Genomic DNA, 25,583 nt, shown 5'->3' on the forward strand with positions numbered 1-25,583 from the left:
ACACTACCCGGAGACCCCGATTATTCGCGATTCCAAATCGTTGAGCAATGGTGTAGTCCTAAAATAAAAAGAACCGGGGCGCTACCTGCATGGGTACAGCCAACTTCGATTTCGCGCGTAACCGAAGTTGGCTGTACCGGCTGCTATAAATGTACGTCCAACTTCGATTTTTCGCGTACCTAGGTAACGAATGAAATTGTTATGGTATTTTTCTGCGGCCAAAATTTAACATAAATTCACACACCCTTTATTCCAGAAAAATGATTTACGAAATAGAAGCAAGGCGTGCCCTGGTAAGTTGAAAAAAGCACCGGGGCGACGCCCTGCCCCGCCCTGGCCCGACTACACCACTGTCGTTGAGGGCTAACTTAATCAGAGTTTTTCAACGTGGCCCCTTTTTACCAGGAGCGGCTCCGTCGTAATAGAGATCTGGAATAAAGATGGTCTTCTCGTCCTTGACCACAATAGGCGCGGATCGGACGCCGTGGCCGTATGTCGGGAACCTACTGATGACCTTCGGTTCCGGTGCTTCCAAGTCACGCGGGATGAAGATTTCGCCGAAATTCGCCTGAAAACCAAAATTTCAATAAAAATATAAAATTAAGAAAAATCAGCTGTGGGAAAACGTGGATTAATAGATCGATTTAAAAATTGCACGCATTAAAAACTTGTAGAGGTTAATGGTAATAGTGAGTGTAGGGAGCTGTTGGCTCGCGTGGCTTGCCACCACCCTCCTACGCATTGTAACCCGACCACCTGAATTAAAGGTTTTAAACGTCGCTCGATGACTTAGGCCTAAGGTGGTGCCTTGGGTATTAGCTTAGCTGATTATTATTAAAAAAAAATATTAAACGAACATTTGAATTTCGGACTGCGTTCAGTGACGTAGAATCTTGCTGAACGCTATTTTCGGCCATTGCCAATTTTTAGAAATTTCGCCTACCTGGAGGCTGGAGCTACCTTATATGCACAAAGGCTTAACAGAAATCCCAGCGTATTCAAATAATTTACATAAAATATTGCGATGTTTTTTTAATAATTAATTTTTTTTGCATTTTTATGCAAAAAACAAAAGAATCATCAATAAATAAATTAAGTTTAACGACAATTAAATTAATGTTCGCGTGACTTCGTTAAGTAACCGCTGAGTAAAGTGACGTCAAAACCGGAAACGCGAAAAATCGTTCAGTAAGAAACTTATGGTTGCGTTCAGTAACCTTCAACGAAGTATCTGAAAAATTATTTTCGTTGCGACCGTTACTAGGATCTTGTTGAACGCTTTTTACGCTGGTTGTAAATTTTGTAAAATATCGTCTGTTACGGCGTCTGCAGCTAGCCTTACTCCGTGCTGCGACGTCACGTGACCGTTGAGCAACGGAAAAACCTGCTCTTACAGCCGATGACTTCGTTGCTCAACCGACGGGCAACGTGACGTCAAAACCGGAAGTCAAAAAACCCGTTCAGTTAAAAACCGCTGACCTTTGAGCAGTGCTGAGCTTTTTTGATTTACTGAACGCAGACCTAATTCAAAGGTTACTCACGGTGAGTCCGTTGAGCGTTACTGCGTTAGTGTTTTTATTCATACTAGATGGGGCCAATTTAAACCTTTTGGTGAGAAGGGAATAAATAATTTATTGATTTACTTCAAAAACTGTTTTTATTCAACTCAAGGATAATTTCGCCATGAAAGACACGCAAAATTATTATTGGCCCTTGTTTTTAAATAAATAAAAAAATTATTATTGGTCCTTGTTTTTAAATAAATTAAAAAATTATTATTGGTCCTTGTTTTTAAATAAATTATTATATTATAATTAAGTAATTTTCAAGCGATATCTCTGTTCTTAATCGTGAACATGGTTTTGTTGGGTCCAGCAGACCTTGGATTAATAATAGAAGCTAACGCGTTAGCTTCTATTATTAATCCAAGAGCAAACTACCTACTCCGCCAGCTAACGATGTTTACCCGTTGAGGTACATCAGAGAGAGGGGCTAGTCGATTTTGCCTGTATTTACGATATTTGTGTAATAATTCCGATATTTATCAATTATTTCCGATATTTAATAATAATAATAATAATCAGCTAGGCTAATAAACCAAGGCACCACCTTATACCTAAGTCATCAAAGCGACTTTTAAAGCCATTAATTCAGGGGGCCGGGTTACAATGCGTAGGAAGGTGGTGGCAAACCCTTCATGCCACGCGATCCAACAGTTCCCTATACTAACTATTACCGTTAACCTCCACAAGTTTTTATGGAAGGGGAAACCGAAGAACTCGGGGGAAATCCCCTTTAAACACTGGTGAGAGAACTTGCAAACTCTGCGCAGGAGTTGTTCCGAGTTTTCACCCAGTGCCACAAGCTGGGCTTGAACGCGGCTCCTCTTGCTGCGAGGCGAAAGTGCTAACCAGTCACCCCAGTAATATTTCCGATATTTCTCAGTAATATTTCCGATATTTCTCAATAATATTTCCGATATTTCTCAATAATATTTCCGATATTTCTCAGTAATATTTCCGATATTTCTCAGTAATATTTCCGATATTTCTCAAATATTTCCGATATTTCTCCCTAATTTTTTATATTTCTCAAATATTTTCGAATTTTCAGAGAGTTCTCAAGATATTTCTCGAGATTTCCAATATTGTAACCCAGCCACCACCCTCCTACGCATTGTAACCCGGCCACCACCCTCCTACGCATTGTAACCCGGCCACCACCCTCCTACGCATTGTAACCCGGCCACCACCCTCCTACGCATTGTAACCCGGCCACCACCCTCCTACGCATTGTAACCCGGCCACCTAAATTAATGGCTTCAAAAGTCGCTCGATGACTTAGGCCTAAGGTGGTGCCTTGGGTATTAGCCTAGCTGATTATTATTAATAAAAGCATGTGAAAACATTTAACTTACGGAAAATTTCCGACACCAGACAGAAAGCCACTTAATATCCTTCATGGTCTTTCCATGCGGAAGCTTAATCGCAATAACGGCATCTTTGTAGCTTGTCAATACATCTTCCCTTTAATACAAAACAAAAGTTATACATTTCTGGAGGGTAGGATAACAAATAAACACACACACACATACACACAAGTGTCGATTCCAATACGTACTTGTTATATTCGTTGGGCACTATAAATCCATTCGGAGAAGGAGCGTCATCGTCTCCCGCCCAAAAATGAGCGTCTAATTATTCAATATTTATTAAAAAAAAGGAAGATAATAAAGCTTCTATTAATTTTTTTTAAATAACAAAAGGTAATCAAGAAAGTATTATTTTTTCTGTAGTGAGAATGACTACGTTGAGATGATCGAGGGCATCATGGTTGAATTCCCCCCTCGACATGGGAGGGGGGTGCACGTCAAGGGAGGGAGGGGAGCCAACGAGAAATCGTCTGAACATAGGCTGCGTTACAGCGTTGCCAGACGTACGATAATTATTGTACACGTAGATACTTTCGAGCCGATTTTTTGAGACGTACGATATTTTCAATGGCGTACTATATAGTACGCATTTTTCGATAATTCAGCTTGCGCATACGATAATAGGTGGTTTTTGTTTCGCCTGTTCTGGGTTTTTTGAGCAGGTTAAAAAGTGTAGCCATATGACGTCATTTTACTTCAATTTTGTCTTGACGAAAAAAACGAGTTGAAGTAAGAAGGGAGTAGTTAAAGGTTAAAGGTTATTTATAAAAAGCGTGTCCGTCATGTTTTCGTGAAACGAAATTTAAGCAGACGACAAAGCTAGAGCTCTGGAACAAGCGAACAAAATTCGGGACAGGGTAAATTTTACCCCGAGAACAGGCGAATAAAACGTCTTAGGGTAAAAAGTTTACACTTTTTGTCCCCGGACAAGCGAAAAAAAACACCTAATGTACGATAAATTTTAATTCGACTGAAATCCAGTTAAAACTGCCAATTTTAAACATAAGTTTTATAATAAAAAAAATATTTCCTATAAGTTTAACGTCAGTATTTCAAACAAAATTTGAATATATCGCCAGTTTTCAGAAGTACGATAATTTTATTTTCTGATATCGATAATTTTTTCTGATATCGATAATTTGAATTTCAGGAACTGGCAACGCTGCTGCGTTCAGTAAGAGTAATCGGACCTGCAGCGGTATCTGAACCGTTTGCAGCGTTACGTCAAAAGCTACCGAACGCTTTTCTGTACTCACACGGGTTGAAATGCTTTCAATCGATCGAGCAGCGCAACGTCATACCGGAAATTGGGAAAACCGTTCAGTAAGAAACCGCTTGATAGATTTTAAAATGTTGTATTTGCTGCAGGTTACTGAACGCAGCCATAGTCATTCTTAATAAGCAGAAATAATTACATTCTTGATGTAATATGATATTTGGGGCATTTAATTCATCAATTACCTGGTCCTTTGCCGTCGTAAGAAAAGTCAGTGATTATAAATGTATCGGCATTGGCAACGTACACGGTGCCTTCCACATCGTGGTTGATATTTTGAAACGTACCCAGACGTTTTCCGTAATATTTACACGACACGCCTAAAGATTAATAAAAGGAAAACAAGCTTGAAACGAAATTTCAAGAACAACCACCAAAAAAATATTCAGTCGAAAAATTATTTGGCAAGTTCTCTGGCGAAGAAATTTCCCGCCGAAAAACTACCGGACTCGAATAAATAAACAAGCATATATTTATCAAAAGATTTCGAAATGACCTCACCATTTATTAGGAAATGCCTTTCGACATAAGTAACGTAATAAAAATAAGAGCGACACTTTAATTTTTACGTTAAAAGGAACCACGGCTATGGACTGCATTGCAAAGGATGAAAAAATTAGCGAATTAGTAGATTAGTCCATTATGAAAAGGGATAGAAAATCTAAACCCTAAACAAATTTGAAGAAAATTAAAAACTTACAAATAGCTCGTACCGATAGGTCTTCGAGCAAACAAAAAACGCGAAACTCGGACCAAATAGATCTTCGAGTGAAAAACTAAAAAAAAACTAAATTTGTTTAGGGTTTAGCTTTTTTATCCCTTTTCATAATGGACTAATCTACTTATCCGCTAACTTTAATTTTTCATTGAATATCACAAACTTTTATTAGAACATTCAAAACTCTACTAATATACGTAATAACATAATTATTATAATCGCCGCCAGTATAATACTTCCTAATTCGTACTGTGTTCCTCCAATGACCACAGAAATCAATCACTACTTGGCTAAGTACCGAGAGCTCCCCGCGGAGCTGTTACTAGTCTTTGGAAGTGTCTGGTAACAGTGCCAGAGTACGGCGTGACAAGTATCATCTTCCGATTACGAAATCACACCGAATTAACCGAAATCGGTCAGTGTCACACTTATGTAAATTCTATTACTTATGCCAACACATTTCTTAATATTAATATCAATGCAATATAATTTTCGTTACTAGAAAGAAGGTGTTTTTTATGTATTTATTTTAGGTCAGGTATTTAAAATGTAAATATAATAGTTTTCCTCGTATCGTAAATTGTAAAATTATAATTGTTAATATAACGTGAGGGTAATACGATTAATACTTTCCCCGATGTTTAGAGCGTTTGATTTTGATTTTCTGGGAATTTTGTAGTGTTGTAAGTCGGAAAATTTTCCGAGACCTTTTTTCCAGAAAAGTTTCCGTATTTTTCCGAAAAACATAAAAAAAAGTTTTCATTCGGTGATTAGTCTAATATATTGTTGGCAAATTTAAATAAAGCGGCATTTTAACCTAATTTTTTCGAATCTGAAAGTAAAACTAAACCTCTAGACTAGTTTAAACTGGTTAACAATGTAACACTATTAATGTTTTTTAGTATGTTTACTGATATTAGACATTTTATATCGATAAAAGTTAAAAACATTAAAAACCCTTAAAAAGTAATTTATCTTTCAATTTTTTTTATGTTTCCGATTTGTGGAAAATTATCCGAATTTCCAGAAAATTATCCGAATTTCCAGAAAATTAAAACAACACTAGAATTTTGTAATATTGAGAAATAATTTAGGGTAAAAACGGGTGGATTTATATTTGTATTTTCGCGGCTTATAATTACCGACTTATGTAAATCTAGCTTAGTAGCAAACCGAAACCGGTCTAATGGTCTATAGCCCCCATTATTCTTGAAAAACGGTTTATATTTTCAATATCTAGGGCTCCCAACTGTTTCGTTTATTTCTTAACATTGAAACGCAATTATTTAAAGTGAAGAAAAAAATCTTCGCGCATGAGCGACGTAGCGTGACGTCGGAGGTGACAATGGCCGAAGCATGGGAAAAAACCTTAACGAGAAAATAACGCTCAGAGATACTGTTTTAATTGTTTGGGTAATTTAGGATTTGTTTCCAATTGGTTTTGTTTTTATTGTCTTTTCTTCAAATTAGACCCCAAAATACAATTAAAAATGGACGTTTTTTGATCAGATTTAAATACATTTAAATGAGGGCAATGGTGGAGTTTCTGTTGACACACACCCAATTATATCTAAAAATAGACAACGCGCGTGACGTCACACGAAATGGTTATCGTGGAAATTTACAGCTTTATCTAAATGACTAACGAGTAAAAACGTGAGAGTCGTGTACCAGGGGAGAGGGGGGCGGGACTTAGCATTACGGGAAAATGCCACCAGATGGACTAGATTCACTTCCGCAACACCATTCCGTCGAAAACCCGAACTAAAAATTTTACAATTTGAAACATTATCTACATAAGTGTGACACTTCCTATTCTTCAAATTTAAAGTTTTACTGGGGGCTATTCACAAGACAAACTGCATTACGGGCTTCGTCGCCGTTTAGAGTAATACCAGTTTGTAGCTTTGACCATGGCTGCCATTTTGAGAGACAATTGCTTTAACTATAGAGTAGTAACAGACTGTAGCTTTGACTATGACTGCCATTTTGAGAAACAATTGTTTTAACTATAGAGTAGTATCAGACTGTAGCTTTGACTATGACTGCCATTTTGAGAAACAATTGTTTTAACTATAGAGTAGTAACAGACTGTAGCTTTGACTATGACTGCCATTTTGAGAAACAATTGTTTTAACTACAGATTAGTAACAGTCTGTAGCTTCGACTATGGCCGCCATTTTGGAGGCAAATGTTTTTTTACAAAGTAGATTTACTGCGTACCTTCGATTATGGCCACCATTTCGAGAGACAATTGTTTGTATGTAGCTTAGACTATGACTGCCATTTCGAGAACTATTTGTTTTTTTCATAAAATAGTACCAGTCCGTAGCTTCGACCATGTCAGCCATTTTGGGGGAAAATATTATCCCTATAGCAAAAAGCATGGAGGACATCGCGTCACGTGGGAGTGGTACTACTCTGTACGTGTTAGAAACCCGTCGGGATTGGGCCTACCTTCATTTCAGACCATTTTCTTTAATAATACATTTTGCAACTATTAAAAATTCCGGGTCTAACAGCCTTACCCAATGCACTCGTAACTTAAAGAATAATAAGTTTAGCTGACATTTCGAAGCAAGGTCAAATGAGGGGTGCAGTCGGCGAGGGAGGACCTTTGGCTCGAGCCACCGTCAATTAGTACTGGGAACGTTCTATACAGACAGTTTTTGAATTCCCAACATAAGAGTAACGCAGAAAAATACCTGTTATGCTAATAATGATATGTTCTTTTTTCCCATCCCTCGTACGTAAGTAAATGACTTATACTACACTCATTTGCAACGAGATAATTAAACCAATATACGGAGTTACAGCACCCCCTACGAAAAAATGGAAAAATGAAAGCGACCATAAAATATGCCGAATATTACGCTAAAAAAAAAGATAAAAATAAATACCGGTATATATAAAATTTTCAATTTTATTTAAATTTAGGGACAGGTATTTATGTCGACCGTATCACGCGGATTTTTGAAAGAGCTAATGGAATACGCTGTCGTGTTTCTTAACTTTTCACGAAGGACTTCCTGATTTTAAATGCTTTTTATTTAAATATCATATAAAGAACAAAATGAATATGAAACCAAAAATAATAAGATAATTTTCATTTTTAAGGGGGAAGAATACAGTAAAAGCCTCTTTTTCGTTCAAGCTGGACGTTTCTGTTTCAACAATTACATAATTGAATTATATTTTTCTTATTAGGCCGAACCTTCCTCTAGTGCTTAAAATAATTTTGATAATTCTAATATTAATAGTTAACGAGATATAAGGTCCTAACTAAAGGGTAGTTTGGGCGCTGCCCAACTTGTTTAGCTCCGGGGTCCGAATTAAAACGTAATAACTTAATTATTTTAAAATTTAAAATTGTCAAAATTATTTTAAGCACTAAACAAGAGGCTGTTCTACAAATAAATATTAATTTTATAAGTTAAAATACAAAATTTAAAGAGTTCAGCTTGAAATAGCGTGAAAGTAGACAATGACCACTGTAGTCTTCCTCCTTAAACTAGATTATTTCTAACGATATAAGTTAGAAGGGAAATATACTTGCGGTATCAAAAGTAACGTAATAACAGTGCGCCACTTAAGGTATTTATAGGTGAAATTAAAAGCGCACTTATAGTATTTATAGGTGAAATTAAAACGATTTTGTATTGTATATATGAAATTTATGAATATAAAACTAAAAATACTAACAAAATTTTCTTTAATTTTAAATTTTAACCATTTCCAACGGTTTACTTAAAAGCGATAGTTTTCAATGTAGAAATAAAATTTGCGGTGTCAAAAGTAATATAATATAACTAAACATTTCTAAATTTTTATAGTATTTTAATAATTAAAAATATAAACATTGGATTATAAATAAAAGTACCTTAATAAAATAAAATTATCTGAAAAATTATTTCACTTCCGCGTCACTGTCTCAATTTGATTAATATTAACACTGAACCTCCCACCTTATCCTATTCAAAACAAACAAAAAATAACTGTACGTCATTAATCGATTTAAGTACTTCTAATGATAGGTTCTTCCCGCGGGGGCACTGACCATTCGCGACTCATAAAGTATAATTGAGGGCGTATAGAACAAAAACGTGTCTATGGTCATTTTCGTCCCGTTTAAGAATGGAGGAGATAGAGAGGTGGGTCCAATGAACTCCTCGTATAACGAGTTACGACCAAAAACACGGACTGTCCAAAGTATTCCCAACGAAGAAAAGTATTTAGGACAATTCGTGGCTTTCAACGCCTCCGCTAATGCGATATATTGCATTCTAGTTCTAGCTGGGAGTAAAAGAAAAGTTCAAACTCTAGCTAATTTATTTTAACCCTAGCCGTGAATTACCGCCAGATTTCGAACTTTTTAAAACAGGAAGGAATTATCCTTAGAATGCGGGCGAAGTTGCCGTATTTCTTGCCCAATCTATCTAAGCAGAAAAAGAAGCAACAATAATGAGATAAAGCGTGCTTTTATAATCACGCCGGCTGCCAGGAAGTTTCAACCCGACCGTTTTCGCATTTCTGAGAATGGTTAGAAGGTACTCCCAAAACATTGCGAAACGCGTGACACTCGTTCTAAACAATTGATATGGTTTTGCTATAGCTGTTTAACAAAGTACCGTTTAAAGGTTTTTTCACAAGTTAACTTTGGTTCTTAAAATTTCACCTTTTATTGATGTATATTAACTATTTCAAATAGATATTTATAAATCCTTTTTTCGTGTCTGTTTAATAAAGTTAATTTTACACTCATATACAACTAAAATTTACCTTTAAAGCTTCTTAAAATTACTTAAAAAGTAAAAAAAAACTTACCGTTTAATGATACAATCGCTGTTAATGTTAAAATAATCGCTTTAATTTTGTCGTTCATTGTGATAATTTATAAAGTTAATTAGTTTATTTTTAACGAAACGCTGGTGAACATTCGAAAAAAACGCGCACAACACAACAACAAAAATCCGACTTTTTACAAAAATAAAATAAGCGAGGGAACAAAATAAAACAAAATTATTTTTCACATTAAAAAAGTTCGCGGGAGAAACTTTGAGGTAATTCTTACGAGAGCTTGGAAACTCGTCAAACTGGTAAGTTCTTCGGTAACCAAAACGCCACTCGCGCGCTTGAAAAACGAACCCAGCTCTCAAAAGCCGTCGACTACAACTAACACCAGGGCGGCGCGGTCGTCGCTAATAATTTCAAAACAAAAATTGAGGGTGTATCACCGCGGCTTCTACGGCACCCGTCTTTCCCTTTCCAACGAAGCTAACCAAAAGAACAAGAAAAGTAGATAAATATATACGCTATAATTATTAACATAGGATGTCGTGTCACACCGGAATGGTAGTATGAATCGTATTGTTGTTAGAAATTTTAATTCGCCGAAATTTACGGGATTGTCTGAAAAGGGTAAACCACTCCCCTAAATATTTTTGCGTCATAGGCAGCCGTGACTACGAAATCAACATGTCCGGTACCGGAAATTACAAAAGAGGAAAGACACTGTCTGTCGTCAGCGTGGGTATGGACTAGGTCTGGGTGTTTCTTCAATAATATATTACGCAAACTGGGTCAAGGCGCCCCCCCCCCCTCTTTTTTTTTTACTTATCGGGGTACCCCTCAAAAACTCACCCGCTTTTTGTTAATTTACAACACTAGAAACAAAATATAACAGTATTTTTTGGCTATAGTTCTGTAATGAAAGTAAATGATGTAAATATTGTTGTTTCTCAATCAACTCACGCTAGAATGGGCGAGCCAAAAACGATTTCACGATGTTCTCAATTTGGTAAAATTAGTTATTAAAGTGAGCCATTTATTTCTATGGAAAAAATGCAAATTGATTTATATTATTGCGTTTTATATCGATTACTTCTTCGATATCTTAAAACTCCCGTTTACTTTCAAAGGTCGTTTACATCGAAATCGATCGATGGAGCCGTTTTCGCTCGGACAAAACGTTCCACACGACCACGTTGTCGGCATTATAACCTAAGGTCCAAGCTTAAAATCTGCATGTTCCATAAACTCTTCGGACCCTTCCGCATTTTAGCTTTTGTTTGGGTATGATTTCTATGGATACCGAAAGAAAGCGAAACGACGGGGTACTTACTCGATTCATGTTTGCGTTTCAAGTGACCCGGATTCCTTTCAACCTGCTTTTCAATTACATTGAGAGCACCACCAACTATTAAATTTTATTTATATTGTACTTTTGTAAATTAAAACATTTATATGCAAAGTTAAATCACTTATAAGTGTCAAACAAAAGTTGAAACGCGAAAATCGACTAATATTGAGAATTTGAGATTTTGCCGCCAAAAATTTATTTATGAAAATTTACTGCCATCTATCGCCAACATCTCTTAAACCCGGATATTAATTTTTTTTTTACCATTTTTGGTTCGTTTTTGCGAGTCATTTCGATTGGAAATGCTGTTATTATACGTTTAACAATATGAATTTTGATCTAACAAAAAAAATTATTCCTAAAAACTACGTTCAACAAGCCGAGGATGCAATTTCATCGAGAAATAAACAAATTTCAATCTTATTCGAACAAGTAAGCGCCGAAACATAGCATGTTCAAGAAGGGGGAGGGGGTTAAAATGGTATGCCGGCGTATTCAAATCAAAATTGTGATCATGTAGAAAACATGTCCGGAAGAAGGATGGGACGATGCGACCATAGAAATGCTACTGCAAAACTTGTCTCTTATGGACAGTAATAATTTTCCTTCAAATTGTGGGGTTGGTGAAAGAGAGGCCAGATTTGCATCTTCCATTGTTGAAAGGAGGCACTTTAGGCAATGATATTACAATAATGTTGATCCAATCAATTGACTGAAATTTTTATTAAATATTAATAGAATGGGTCACGGAATTGGTAGATCAGGAGATATTGCTGAAGTTCAACCTAAAGCTGCTGGCTCTAGTCTAATGAATAAATTAACAAATTCTATGATTTCACATGTATTCAGAAACTTTGGTAAATTAACATCTGAATCTGAAACACTTCTCTCCTTATAATAATTGTTACAATAATTCATTTTATAGGAGTGCCTTCTTGTAAAGCGTGTTTCGTGGTACCAATGGCCACTGGAATGAGCTTAGTTCTTTGTTTACTATCCGTTAGAAAAAGTAAACCAAATGCTAAGTATGTCCTTTGGCCGAGAATTGACCAAAAAGCTTGTTTTAAGTGTATTTGTACAGCTGGTATGTTATAAAAACCAATACATTAGGTTTCAAATAAGTATTAAAATAATATTTTGTAGGTTTTGAGGTTGTTGTGATCGAAAATGTACAAGAGGGAGAGGAATTAACAACCAATATTGCCAATATCCGAAGCAAAATTGAAGAATTAGGTTCAGAAAATATAGCCGCTATTTTAACCACTACATCCTGTTTTGCACCAAGAGTGCCTGACAAAATAGAAGAAGTCGCTAACATTTGTCTAAATTTTGACATTGCTCACATAATCAACAACGCCTATGGGATACAGTCCTCCAAATGCCTGCATTTAATTTCTCAAGTACAGTTATAGTAGTTTAATCAAGTTACGAGCTAAAGCTAATTTCATGTTATTACAGGCTGCTAGAATGGGTAGAGTAGACGCATTTGTACAAAGTACAGATAAAAATTTCATGGTTCCTGTGGGGGGTTCAATCATCGCTGGATTTGATACTCAAAAAATTGATAATATTGCTAAATTGTATCCAGGTAATATCATCAACTATAAATAAATTGACCAATTTTAAAATCTTATTATATTCAGGTCGTGGTTCCTCTACACCAACTATGGATTTGTTTATCACTTTATTGTCTTTAGGGCTAAATGGTTATGGAAAATTGTTACAAGAACGAAAAAATAACTATCAATACTTGAAAGGTGAAATATCTAAAGTGGCAGAAAAACACGGCGAGAGATTGCTGAATACTAAACACAATCAGATTTCTCTGGGTTGGTATTTTTAAATCATTCATTTTACTGGAAGTAACTAACTCCTAATTTTATTAATTGCAGCTATTACGCTAAATAAATATGCAATGGATGATAAAGACGTTACTAAAATTGGGTCAATGCTGTTTACAAGATGTGTTTCTGGAACTAGGTACAATGTGAATAAAATTAAAAATTTTAGGCGTTTTTATAGTTTAAAGCAACAGTTGGCTGTATCTTTATGATAAGGCCCTTGTTATTAGAGATGGCAGGTATCCATACCTCTAATCGAAAAGGCACAAATTTAATTGCAACAATAGCGCCAAAGAGAATTCTTTGATAGCGCTTGGTCTTTTCTTAGAGTACCTTTTTATATTGAAAATGAATTTAGATCATAAAAATGGCAAAGTGAAATCAACCAAAAGTTTCAAAACGAAAAGCAGGACAAGAATCCCGAAATGGCGCTGCGGTAGCTATTTTGAAGCTCCGTTCACAGATTTTTTTCCCCATTGTCAACCCCCTCGGTGGTGAACGTTTCGTTGCGGACCTCTCCCGGTTGTTTTATCTCTATTATTTCCATACTCTTTGCTTTTATGCCCCACCATTTGGTTCAAAATGTAACTTAAGCATCTTGTTTTGATTTCGACGCTAGCGACATCTGTTGAAAAAAGAGCTAATTAACGACGAGCCAACACTTGCTTTAAAACCAGCATTCTTCTATCAGAAGCTAATGAACTAAAGTTATTGGATAGATTAAAATTTTTAAGGGAATTTTCCCTAACACAGACTGTGAAGGTTTAGTTTTAGCACGAAACATTTGTAATTTTCATTTTTCTCTTGTGAGATAGATCTCTGAATCTTTTTGGCAATAAGAAGCTTGGTGGGGAACATTTAACCTCCGACGCAACTCTTGTCATCCCCCTCTCCAGTATTATAGAATGAAAATTTCAAATTTAACTAGGGAAAATGTCACTTGACTATTGCTAAACAATAACTTTTGTTCATGAAATTTTGCTGTTATACAAATTAAATTTCTTGCTATCAGTACAGTTTATTTTATCTTAACAAAATTATAATTTTTCAGAGTGATATCTGGCAAAGAGAAGAAAGTGATCAATGATCATTTGTTTGAGGGTTGGGGTAGTCACAGCAATTCCTATCCTACCTCATATCTAACAGCAGCTGCAGCAATTGGCATGACTAAGACTGACGTGGACTTATTTGTTAAACGATTGGATAAAGTCTTGGCCAAGGAAGGTGGAGAGTTAAACTCTGAGCAATGAACAAATGTTATTTTTAAAACTAAAGGCATTTCTTTTTTACTTCTGTGATATCTATAGGAAGTTAACCTCTATAAATTGTAAAAGTGATTTTTTTAAACATAATAAAGCTGACTAATTATATATTTTTTTAAACTTCTTTTCATATTTATTATCATTAGATCAGAAATTTTTTAAAACTTACAAGTTTGCTGGTTACATTCAATATAAAACATTGGTTTACAATGACACTCATTCACTGTCCGAATCACTTGCCACGGTGGCGGCGGCGGTACCACCACCTCCACCTCCTCCTCTACGACTAGAATGACCAACTTGCAATGTGAACTTGTACTCCTGATCGCAGCCCATATAGGCATCACTCATGTAATAGAGAGTGTAAGTGTGCTCACCAGGGCTCGGCACTACAAAGTCCAATTTCACTTTAGCCTTTTGTTGAAGGGTCAATCTCTTGATGGAAATCAAAGAATTGGTTTTGGGATCACCGATAACTACCCACCAGCCTTCTTCTCGTTTCTAATGACAAAAAAATTTATTAGTTGCAATAAAGATAATAAAAACCTCATACCCTAGATTCCAAATAACTGCCTCGCACATAGTCAATAACTAGCATTTACCCACTTCCTGCAGAAACTCCCAAAAACTTAGCTCCAGTTACCATGGTAACAAACAGCCAACTTTGATAACTTGCTGTTCATGCAACGGCATGTCATAAAAGTTGGTCGTGATAGAACAATACAGCTACCAATGGAAGCCAAAGTGGGTAAACCCTTAGTTAGAAAAATGTAAATCAGAAAGCTCTCGGAATTATCTTTCTTGGCAATTAGTGATTGTTTACAGATATCATGTTTCTAATAATTAATTTGTTGATGTTGATAAAGATCTACAGCGCTAGTTGTATAAGTGTCAGCAGCTTAGAGCTACTTAAATTTTTTCAAAGTTACAAATAAAGCAATTTTTGTAACTATTTTATACCATTAGCAGTTTTTTAAAAGATATGGGAATCGAATGATTAATTTTAGCAGCCGACGCTTCTCAAATTACAATATCAACCAACAACAGTTTAACCTGAATTAAAATAAATTATATTTACTTGTGGGAAAAAGGGGGCAATGACAGGTCCAGTAACTTCATCTTCTCTTTCAAGTTGAACAATTATGTTAACAGTTGAGCCACTAGAGAATAAATAACATTTCAGTAACTTTAATTAATGCCGTTATTGAAGACTAATTTAATTTACCTTCTCAACCCATCCTTATCCTGAACTTCATATGTAAGTTCCACATTAGGATAACGGTTACAAAATCTGGCCACATCAGCCATTTGTGCTTCAGTCAATTGCAAAAGTTTATTTCGGTCTTCATCCTCTAATTCCATAACGTCAAAGACAGTTTCGACACCTTTTTCCGCACATCGTTTGATGATTTCGCCAGAGAAATGAGGTAACTGTTTCAAATAAGAGTCTTTGCTCCACATGGATTGAGTGACCATTTGGGCCAGTTCCATAGCAGCCAAGGCTGGAGAGAGCCAACCATTGGAACTTAAGACATCGACGCAGGCTTGAATCAGACGCACAGCTTTTCCAAGTATTTCTTCAGTGTCCGATTGAAGTTCTGCCGATAATTGCATGCGGGAAAGATGAGCTTGTAGTAGAAGGTTGGCTTTTACGTGTGGATCGCTAAATTTCGGGTTGGTCAATTTGTGTGGTAGGCGATTTGCCAGCTAAAGCAATTATGTCATTAGTATTTCAGTAAGTAATTAACTACCAAAGAATATATTAAAAATACTTGTTTTAGGATGCTATCTTCATGATGTCTTATAGGAATGTTTTCATACTCAGCGGCGGAGCTGATAATCTCCAATAAACCTCTAATTTTAGTTTTGGCATTGAGAGACATGCTAAATAATTCTAAAAACCATGACAGGAAATTAAACCAAAGAAAATAATAACTAATAAAACAAAAACCATTTACCAATAGTGGTATAGTTGATATAATAATAAGCTGCAATCATGCCCAAGTTCAACGGAGATACGTCCATTTCGTCTTCTATGCTGATACACTAGGAAAGGTAAAATTTTATAAATACGGGAAAAATAATACAATATTACTCTTTAAAAAAACAATACTTTTGATTGTTCTAAATCAGTTAGGGTGTTCTCAACCAGTTCTGATAAGTGATCTGACAAATGACGATGGGTAACTCCTTGCAGATTATAGTAATTGGGATTCTGAGTCATTCGTCGATAAAGGAATGTCCAGGTTAAATAATCAACAGCGTCTTGTTTGTTCTCAACAGTTTTGGTAACTATTTCAGCATTGAAATGATCATGTAGACAATGATCCAAGTGGCTCTATTAAAGGTATTATTATTTAAGATAATGAAAATGCAAATCACAAAATCTATTATGAAAAATGTAACTACTTCAACAGGAAGTGGCTCATAAAGAAATTTTTTGAAGAAATCTTTCTTTGAGCTCTGGCACAGGAGGACGCATTTGCCATCCTCATCTTCCAATGGGCGATTGGCTTTTCCAACCATTTGCAATACATCAGGGATTGCATAGTCTTCATATCTGATTGCGAAACATTAATTCAGTTTGTTCAACGCAAAAATTAAAAATTTTAAATCTTACGTGTGGATTTTTCCATTGTAGGTCTGTGTATCCATTATAACCACAAGATGGGCCGCTAATGAAAGACCCCAACAGAGATTTTTAGATACCACCACAATCTGAACAGCTCCACTATCAAAAAGTTGTTCCACTAGCCTCTTATCAGAATGTGTTAAGCCTTCATGAATATAACCAACGCCATTGCTTAAAGTTTCTCTTAAAGTCTGGATTTGAACAAAACAAACGTTATAAAATAGTAAAACAAAACAAAAATTCCATTACCTTACCTTATCAGTTATTCTTTCCAAAAATGGGCTCATGTCTTCTTCCGTGCAATGAAGAAATCTAGCAGGTTGGCCCTCAGATGCGCAGTAGGTTAGAATATCTATGGCCGTTAATCTGGTTTGTTTACGGGATGGAACAAAGACAATGCCAGGTTTCCGAGGCGAATAACGAGTTATGGCCTGGTAAACTGGTTTACTCATGGCCAATAACCTAGAAGCATTGTGGGTAATGTTGAAGCCCTAATTTTTTTAAGAAAAGATTAGATTTATTAAGTCATGGATGAAAATAGAGCGTATTAATTACTTGTATATGAAGTTCCAAAGGCACAGGTCGAACATTTGGATGGAAATTGAAAGTGGCATTGGTATTTGCCCCTAACCACTGAGCCACATCCTTTGAATTTGCAAGTGACGAGCTCAAAGCCACAATTCGAACTTGACGTTCAATTTGGGATGAAATATATCTCATTCTGGAGCAGATTACTTCCAAAATTGGCTAAATTTGAAAACAAAAAAATAAGTACTTGAAGAAAAATTGTGAAATGTGTATGGTAAGAAATTATTAACATACACCATCCTCTCCACCAATTAGCTGTAGCTCATCTATAATAAACAAATTGATGTTCTGAACATTTTTACGCTGCTTCCATCTTCTGGACAGTACATCCCATTGTTCAGGAGTGCCAATGATAATATTTCCTTTCGCTAAGAGCTTCAAATCAGTAGATGTTTCTCCAGTAAGTGTCACGACTTTCTTGCCCAACATCATTGAAAATTTATTGGTCCAATCGTTGTAAATGATATCAGCTAAAGACTCTTTAGGTGTGACATAAACGCATCGACCCTCGGGGAAATTGGCAAAGAGACGCAGAAGTGCAAATTCGGCACAAATAGTTTTCCCACTCCCAGTTGGAGCGCCAATGAATATGTTATCGTCACTATTGTATACAGAATTGAAAACTGGAGAAAGGAAACTTTTTAAGTTAATTTATAATTATAATAAATTACGAAATATTTTAAAATACCTTGAGTTTGAATTGGATTAAAATGGGGAAACTTTTCATTGTACAAGGCTTCAAATTTCGTATTCCTCAAAGCCGAGACAGGTAATGGTTGTAAATCTAGTAATTCAGTTGGTGGAGGGTACTTTTCAGGTAAGATTAAATGATGGAAAGAAACGGGAAGTTGAGTTTCACTAGCTGCAAAAAAATATATAAATATAATAATTTAAAATTATACAAAAAAATAAATCAATTCATACCAATCCATCTATCAGAAACAATTCTAATGAAGTACTGAGGCGGAAGTGGTTCAAATACTGGCACAAAGAATTTCACAATATGATCATCTTGAGAAAATTTACTGCAATAATATTAATTAAAATTAAGTAAAGGACAACCTTATTGGTGTTAAACCAACGTACAAACCTTTTAAGCAGAAAGTATTCATGATGAAGAATGACTTCGCTATCAACATCCTCAACTAAAATCCAGAATGCCTTAAAATGGAAGTATAAAAATTGTTATTTTATTATCAACGCATAGATTAAAATATCGCGTCATACTTCTGAGGTTCCATGGATTTTTTCATCCCACTGAAAATCTGGAGAAATTGTCAGTTCAACCCTGAGAGTGGAGCGGGTGATGGGTTGAATGTGAGCTGATAACTCCAGTTTGGGAAACTGATGCACGTATTTATGGACAGTTTTTCCTAATTTTGGTACACGAAGCAGTTCTCCAATTTCGTTTGGTCCTAAGTCATACAAACGTTCCCATGGAAAATTCTTCTTCTCTATCTTTTTGACTACTTCTTCTGGGATTTTCTTGAACTGCCTCAATGGTGACATTGATTGCCACATACGTTTGTCAATCATCTAAAATATGAGTATAAAATTATCAGTTCAGGGAATTTGAAATGAATATTTAAAATATGATGTACCTTGCAGAGAGAAAGAGCTTTATCCGCTAATTGGGCCCATCCACGATGAAGAACAATTTCAAATATGGCTCTCATTAAACGAGCAGCACTTTGAGTTACATAAATCATATCAGCCATCAAAGCCAAGCCTTCAAGCTTCAACTGAGAAATGTATGCTTGCAAAAGTACGTTTACTTTGGCGCTAGATTCTTCCATAGATTCTTTAATAGGAATTGGAACGCGTTCCATTAGCTTTTGAAGTTCTAATTTCTCTTCCTAACAAAAATAAGTGAATAAGAAAGAGAATTTAGCCAATAAACTAACAAGGTTGCCTTACTTCTCTAACAGTTATATGTCTAAATTCTCCTGAAAGCGAGAAGACTCTGAACAATTCAATTTCGCTTAGAGTAGGTTTTAACAGTTGATTATAGGTGGAAATGGTCTCATTGGTGCAATAATAATAACTCGCAATACGTCCCAATTCCGTCAACTGGAATATTCCAGATTTCTTGTCAAATTTGATGAGGTTACACTTGTTCAGAATAGTGGCAGCAGTGTAGATTAATTCAGCTCGCCTTCTCTCTAATAGTGGATCTTCTTTGGCATCATCGTGACTAATTCCATAAAGAGTAGGAGCCCTCAACATTCTGATGTAGAGATATGTATATCCCAGCCAATTAGCTGCGTCCTTGGCATTCTGAATGTTGCCCAAGACTATTTCTGCATTCAGCATGTCTGGCAACTTACTGATGAGCTGACTTTCAATGGGCAGCTGGTAATTAAATAAATAAATTATTGCACATTTAAAAATTATTCATAACTCAAATATTATACCTGTTGATTGAGAAGAGAAAGATAATACTGTAGTTCGCTGTGATTCGTGATCAAAATACCTTCGCCTTTGGTATCATATTGAGGTCTACCCGCTCTACCTAACATCTAAGTTAATTAAAAAATTATTGTAAACAATAAATTAACTTTCACCACACAAAACGGAAAAAAATTTACCTGCAAGACGTCAAGTGCACCCAATTCCACCCAACGACCTTTTTCAGGGTTGTAAATTTGAGTCCCTTTGATGATAACAGTGTGGGCAGGAAGATTCACACCCCAGGCTAGGGTAGCGGTTGAAACCAGCACTTGAATATGTCGATCAGCGAATAAATCTTCAACCAGTGTACGATCCACTCTTGTCATGCCAGCATGATGAATGGCAAAACCATATGGTAAAAGATCTTTCAATTCCAAATTCTATTGAGAAAAACCTCACATTATTTGATATTCAATGGTGTCGTAATTAGAATCTGTATAACTAAATCCACTTGATTAGTTACAATTAACTATTCAAGAAAATTGAATTTAAGTTAAATCACTATTTCTCCCGCTTCTGTACACATGTTTAAGAGGTTCAAACATATGCGGTAAGCTATGGGGAGCAGGTCATTGATTTAGATAGTGATATCCACTGATAAGCTCAAGTGCAATCCACAAATAACTCATAAAATAGTAGTGAGATTTACAACAAGCAAGTTAAAGTTAGTATCAGAGTGAAGGCCTTTCATATTTACCAAGTGGCCAAGGTCAAGTTCATACATAAAAAACTTCAATGCAACTTTGACCACCTCAATGTCAGTTAGTGTCACTAGTGCAGAGCACAAAGCAAGTCACAAGATGCTTTCAATTTACCAGTTAAGTTGAGTGCCAAAGATCACCCATTGGAAATCACTATCAATAAACAAAAGTTGATAATTACTTTAACTTGATCCGCTTCTGTCCTAAGTACTTCAGTAGAGGCAGAGCATTCTCTGAGGAAATTTCCCAACGTATCCTTCTCCAAGCACATATCGCGAACAGCTCTGGCAGTTTTTCCAGTTTCTTTTCTTGAATGTACAAAAATTAGGACTTGATTCTTCCCAGCATGTTCCATTATTTTCTCATAAAGAATTTCATTCATAATTTGGAAACGTTTGATGGCTTTTTTCTCAGTGACTCCAATGTACTGTTGTTCAAGAGGAACGGGCCTGAAACTGTTGTCAAAGAAGTAGAGTCCCGTGGCGGATTTAACTCTTAAGAAATTGCCCACATCTTCGTAGTTTGGTAATGTCGCACTAAGACCAACTAAACGAACGTCTTCCTGGGTCATTTCAATATTTCTGATGGTTCGAGCAACCAAGGCTTCAAGAACAGGGCCTCTCTCATCATGGAGCAAATGAATTTCATCCTGGAAGATAAGTTCAAACCTTATTTTAAGTTATTTATGAATAAAAATGTTTTCAATTTTGATATTTAAAAATAAATTAAATTATTTCAAGTTTCAAAATTGAACTTTTTAATTTTCCTCCGTTATCTATACACCTATTCCATTGATTAAAATAGATGCGGTAAGCAGTAGGAGGAATATACTGCACATTGAAAATACACTCACAAATATCATCAATCGTACAAGCTGAGTGTATGTCCTTTCACCTCCTTTACGGGTAATAATATCCCACTTTTCAGGGGTGCAAACCAAAACCTGCGTAGCATTGATTTGTTCCCGAGTCAATTGATGATCCCCAGTCAATTCGGAAACAGTGATATTATAGGAGCTCAACCGCTGTAAGTGAAACAGATCAATTAATATCAGCTTTTGTCAATTTAAAATGGTAGTTTAGATACACACCTGTCTAAAATTTCCAACCATTTCTTGTACCAGTGATCTCATGGGAGCGATATAGACAATCTTAAAGTCATCGACATTAATTGTCCCATCTGCATTTATATGCTTTCCAATCTCCCTCATCATGCAAAGCAGAGCCACGTTTGTTTTGCCAGCTCCAGTTGGAGCGCATAATAGAAGATTTTCATCAGCTTCAATAGCGACTTTATACAAACGACTTTGAATTCTATTTAGACTTTTGTAGCCTCCAAATGCCGGTTGAGCGTATTTTGGCAGCCTGTCTATTGGCACCAATGACTAAACAAAGTACGCATTAATAACGGCAGTATGAATAAATTAAAAAAAAGATTCAATTACTTCAGACGACTCAAATGGTTTAGGTTTAAATGCTGGGACATGAATTTCTTCATAACCTTTCCTCTGTTTACGGAAAGATCCATCTGGTAGATGACATCTTTTGTTAGCCATATAATGACTTCCCTGAGTAAAGACCAAATCTTCAAGGTCCAAAATACGACACTGTTGAAGCTGGAGTGTCAAAAGATGATAAGCATTAATATTCCAATTAATTTAATCATAAATAAAATAGAACATCATACTTGAAAGGCCCCGTCTTCATCAGCATCCATCACTTCTAAATCAGCATCAACTCTAGCCTGTCTGGCTTGAGCCCTTCTCTCACGTTCTTCCTGAACTATATCTTCCTTATCTGTACTTTCCAACTGTCGGAGAATCTTTTCCAGTTCGGAATCAGCCATCATCTTCTCTCGAATACTAGCTTTTTCCTTGTTGCTTTGTGATGATGCCAATAATGTGCAATACAAAACTAACAAGAGATAAAATAAGGAAATACTTAACAATAATAAGTACAACAGTTAAAAAAGTTTAATTATTTTACTCATTCTACGATGTTGCCGAAGAACTTTGATAAAATCAAATTGATTGAAGCCCAGCAAAAGCACAAGTTGATTTTCTGCATCGCGATCATCAGCTGCAGTCTAAAATTAGGCAAAGATAAGTATCAACACAAGCTAAATCTTTAATTAATTAGAAATAATTAAAACCTTCAAAATCCTCATAACTTCTGCAGCTTTGGATTGGGCTATTAAGGGATCGTCGTAAAATTTTTTCAATTTTCTTTGCAGCCAATAAGCATCAATGTCTCGAGGATGGAGTCCTTTTAAATGTTTTCCACCTGACTCCTGACCTGGTCCCAAATTTGTTGCATGAAGAGTATTATCCAATATAGCTTCTTCCCCCTATAATTTAAACCAACTGTTTCAAAAATAGTTCTAACTAAATATTTATATTTTATGGCTGTAGACCTCATCTCCCTCTTCATCGTCATCGTCGTCGCGAACTTCACCACACATTTCATTGTCCTCTTCTTCAGATTCTTCAAACTGAACATTGACTCCATATGTCTCATCAATATTTTCATCTAAATAATGATAAACAAGAAATCAGTATGAAAATTTTCAAATTTCATAACTATACTTTTAATCAACTTACCCATAGACTGAGTTTTCTCATCAACACCATAGTCAGTTATCTTCTTGCAAAGATTTACCAGAACAGCATATCTCTCTTCTGCCAAAGACCCAAGCAACAGCTCAGTTTCCCTGCGTCTCTCCTTGTCTTTCATTTTATCATTTTTCAATACAGCCAAAACTTCATCAGCCGCGCCACACAAAATGTCTCGGGGCTAAGGAAGAGCTATAATTAAAAAGAATGCCAGTAATTGAGATTTTAAAAATGTTATCTTAGTTAACTTACTTGGTCTCCCAAAGCTTCTTGGATAAAACTGAGTAATACTTCGTAAGTTTGCCGCGTTTCAGGTGTTTTTGGTCTGTAGATTATGCCAACCATATCTTCAATGCCTTCGGACAATAAGGTTTGACCCTTAAGCTTTGATATGTCATAGTGTGTTGAATCTCTTTTCTGTCGTCTATGAAGAAAGAAATCACAAAATTAAAATCAATGGTATTATACAAGACTTTTGAATGTCATAGTATTTAAATTTGCTTATACTAAAATTGTGGTCAAACCTTGTTTTCTTCTCTCTCATTTCATTTTTAGTGGGTTTTGTTCTTTGGTATCGATCCCCCATTCGAGAGCCCTCAAGTTTACCAACAAGTGAAACAACTTCGCCAGTTGCCTCATCTCTAGGTCTCCTTTCAATAAGCCTGGTATCGGCTTGTAATACAAGATTTGAATTCTAGAAACGAAATTAAATGTGAATTTCTGGGAATTTTGAATTTGAGCTTAGTAAGTGAGCTAAGCAACAATGCATTTCATTTGCATAATTGCTTTTTGCATATGGACAAAGGCTTAGAATGAATGTGGAAACACATCTAAACATAGTTATTAAATCTTTACTTTATATGTTAAATTTATAAAATAACCTAAATAACTAACTAACATTTATTTAATTTATATTTCATAGAAAACTTACTGCTTTATATTCATACTGAAGCGAACGTGCAGCGGCGTCCGCCATATTTCTTTATTTGAGTGCCGATCTGCAGCAACCAAAGACTATAAATTTACATAGAATATTTATTTTTATTATTTTATTTGAAACGAATGCGGGCGGGAAAAAAGAGTCCTCTCACCATCCTGAGTTCCTGAAGGTTACATTTTTAAAGAATTTGTGGTTTCTTTTCGTCTGTTCTCGGACTAAAAGTGTACTCTTTTGAACCTAAAACCTTTTATTCACCGGATCCGGGGATAAGAATTACTCCACCCCATAAACTAGTCGCTTGTTCCGGAGTATTAGGGCTACTCTTTTTACTCCTTCTGAAAAGGAGATGTAAACCATAGAAATCTTATACTCCTACCTAGAATGCTCCCGTCTACGGGAGAACCTGACGCCAAGACATTTTGTAGCAACGACTAATGATTATATAGTCAGCCAATCAGCGGCCATTCATTGACTACGGCAAGCCGCTAGCGCCATAACATGGCGGTTAAAAATAGTAGAAGCTCAAACGATTTTTACAGGACCCATCCGATCCAAGCTCGCAGAATTCCCATAGGTTTTTGCTGGAATTTTTCACATGAACCACTTCAACGTTTTTGGATTTTTATTTAATAAAAGTGTTAAGATTTTTTGAACTTTAAGTTTTGTTTTCATATTTACTTATTATAAGGAATATTTAAATGCCATTGTGAGGAAGATAAATAAGATTTCGTTTAGGATCGCTTTGAAAATATTTAAGCCTAGGCCTGACATACTGGCATAGGCCCAACTTTTAAAAAGCAGGCAATGTCAATGGTAGTTTTGGGAGAAGCAGTGACTGAAGGTCCTTAGTATTAACCTTTGTATTTAAAGGCTATTTCACATTTAAAGTAAGTAATATTATATTTATTATTATGTTTGTAGAAACTTAGATAAACAAAAGCCTTATGAAAGAGTAATTATATCACAGAAAAATGCATTACACTAAAGAATGACGAATTGACGACAGTCATTGAATTAAACAGCAACAATCATACTGATAATTGTCTTATTTTTCAAAACTTTACCTTCTATTTAATAATATGCTTTTTCTCTTAGAAGCTTAGCCAAGATCAATGTCTCGCACTCTGCTTAAATTCAACATTCCACTGTTAAACAACATAAGAGATAGTACTCAACGAAGACCGATATTTACTATGTTGAATAAAGTGTTTTTAAAAAACCGGATATTGCAGTAATTATAGTCCTGAGTTGTTGTTCCACTGGGCTCACTGAACTTCCCGAAGTAATTTTTACCAAATCATCAATTTGAAAGCCCGCCGTTTGTTAACATTTCAAATTGCCCCGAGGCTTAAAGGGCAACGCAAGTGACCATGCAAGGGGGTAAATTATCTTATAGATAAAAAGAACGACTGCGCATGCGCTATCTGCCATAGCCTTTCCCTCTGTAAAAAAAAGCAGAACCATATTTGCCGAATTTATTTTGTATACATGC

At 35.7% G+C, this 25,583-nt stretch overlaps 3 protein-coding genes across 6 annotated transcripts in view; 1 reads left to right on the forward strand and 2 right to left on the reverse strand.

Annotated features, from left to right (window-relative positions):
• The window catches only part of LOC149948760 (protein Skeletor, isoforms B/C-like), a 67,982-nt gene extending 56,841 nt beyond the window's left edge, over positions 1 to 11,141 (reverse strand). Inside the window, exons 1-6 of the mRNA XM_090173897.1 lie at positions 11,048 to 11,141; positions 9,751 to 10,200; positions 4,394 to 4,528; positions 3,121 to 3,193; positions 2,918 to 3,026; positions 403 to 568 (exon numbers count right to left, since the gene is read on the reverse strand). Of these exons, the coding sequence (XP_090030023.1) occupies positions 403 to 568; positions 2,918 to 3,026; positions 3,121 to 3,193; positions 4,394 to 4,528; positions 9,751 to 9,808 (541 nt within the window). The 5' untranslated portion in view covers positions 9,809 to 10,200; positions 11,048 to 11,141. The remainder of the gene's footprint in view (positions 1 to 402; positions 569 to 2,917; positions 3,027 to 3,120; positions 3,194 to 4,393; positions 4,529 to 9,750; positions 10,201 to 11,047) is intronic.
• SecS (Sec synthetase) lies at positions 10,139 to 14,276 on the forward strand. Of its 3 annotated transcripts, none has more exons than XM_090173900.1 (9): positions 10,139 to 10,278; positions 10,379 to 10,467; positions 11,804 to 11,922; positions 11,991 to 12,149; positions 12,209 to 12,465; positions 12,524 to 12,653; positions 12,709 to 12,894; positions 12,958 to 13,045; positions 13,958 to 14,276. In XM_090173900.1, the coding sequence occupies exons 1-9, from the start codon at positions 10,258 to 10,260 to the stop codon at positions 14,154 to 14,156; spliced, it is 1,248 nt and encodes a 415-aa protein (XP_090030026.1). In that variant the 5' UTR covers positions 10,139 to 10,257; the 3' UTR covers positions 14,157 to 14,276. The 3 variants fall into 3 exon arrangements, with proteins under 3 accessions (XP_090030026.1, XP_090030025.1, XP_090030024.1); XM_090173899.1 differs by having other exon boundaries at positions 10,243 to 10,281; XM_090173898.1 differs by lacking the exons at positions 10,139 to 10,278; positions 10,379 to 10,467 and adding exons at positions 11,353 to 11,497; positions 11,586 to 11,740.
• Positions 14,272 to 24,164, reverse strand: Brr2 (U5 small nuclear ribonucleoprotein l(3)72Ab). 2 transcript variants are annotated; one of them, XM_090173895.1, is made up of 31 exons: positions 24,083 to 24,164; positions 23,676 to 23,845; positions 23,404 to 23,575; positions 23,140 to 23,332; positions 22,953 to 23,068; positions 22,692 to 22,886; positions 22,526 to 22,625; positions 22,227 to 22,453; positions 21,985 to 22,155; positions 21,631 to 21,924; positions 21,394 to 21,564; positions 20,722 to 21,189; positions 19,977 to 20,219; positions 19,803 to 19,907; positions 19,306 to 19,740; positions 18,990 to 19,244; positions 18,616 to 18,924; positions 18,479 to 18,549; positions 18,313 to 18,413; positions 18,077 to 18,250; positions 17,623 to 18,011; positions 17,356 to 17,547; positions 17,055 to 17,291; positions 16,789 to 16,991; positions 16,578 to 16,728; positions 16,282 to 16,506; positions 16,127 to 16,214; positions 15,941 to 16,062; positions 15,394 to 15,875; positions 15,247 to 15,328; positions 14,272 to 14,669 (listed from the first exon to the last, which is right to left on the reverse strand). In XM_090173895.1, exons 1-31 carry the CDS (start codon positions 24,125 to 24,127, stop codon positions 14,385 to 14,387), a joined length of 6,471 nt encoding a protein of 2,156 aa, XP_090030021.1. In that variant the 5' UTR covers positions 24,128 to 24,164; the 3' UTR covers positions 14,272 to 14,384. The 2 variants fall into 2 exon arrangements, with proteins under 2 accessions (XP_090030021.1, XP_090030022.1); XM_090173896.1 differs by lacking the exons at positions 23,676 to 23,845; positions 24,083 to 24,164 and having other exon boundaries at positions 23,140 to 23,343; positions 23,404 to 23,495.
• Between the last annotated feature and the right edge of the window lie 1,419 nt (positions 24,165 to 25,583).

The sequence above is a fragment of the Leiobunum rupestre genome, chromosome 4 (genome assembly GCF_980474605.1).
Source record: "Leiobunum rupestre chromosome 4, qqLeiRupe1.1.hap1, whole genome shotgun sequence".
In the NCBI taxonomy this organism is placed as follows: domain Eukaryota; kingdom Metazoa; phylum Arthropoda; class Arachnida; order Opiliones; family Sclerosomatidae; genus Leiobunum; species Leiobunum rupestre.

Coding starts and splice junctions, on each gene's coding strand:
- SecS (XM_090173898.1), top strand. CDS start 11,393: ATGAATTTTGATCTAACAAAAAAAATTATTCCTAAAAACTACGTTCAA. Junction 11,498..11,585: donor TTTCAATCTTATTCGAACAA/GTAAGCGCCGAA, acceptor GTGATCATGTAG/AAAACATGTCCGGAAGAAGG. Junction 12,895..12,957: donor ACACAATCAGATTTCTCTGG/GTTGGTATTTTT, acceptor TATTAATTGCAG/CTATTACGCTAAATAAATAT.
- Brr2 (XM_090173895.1), bottom strand. CDS start 24,127: ATGGCGGACGCCGCTGCACGTTCGCTTCAGTATGAATATAAAGCA. Junction 17,548..17,622: donor TAATTGGTGGAGAGGATGGT/GTATGTTAATAA, acceptor TTTCAAATTTAG/CCAATTTTGGAAGTAATCTG. Junction 16,215..16,281: donor CTGATTTAGAACAATCAAAA/GTATTGTTTTTT, acceptor TACCTTTCCTAG/TGTATCAGCATAGAAGACGA.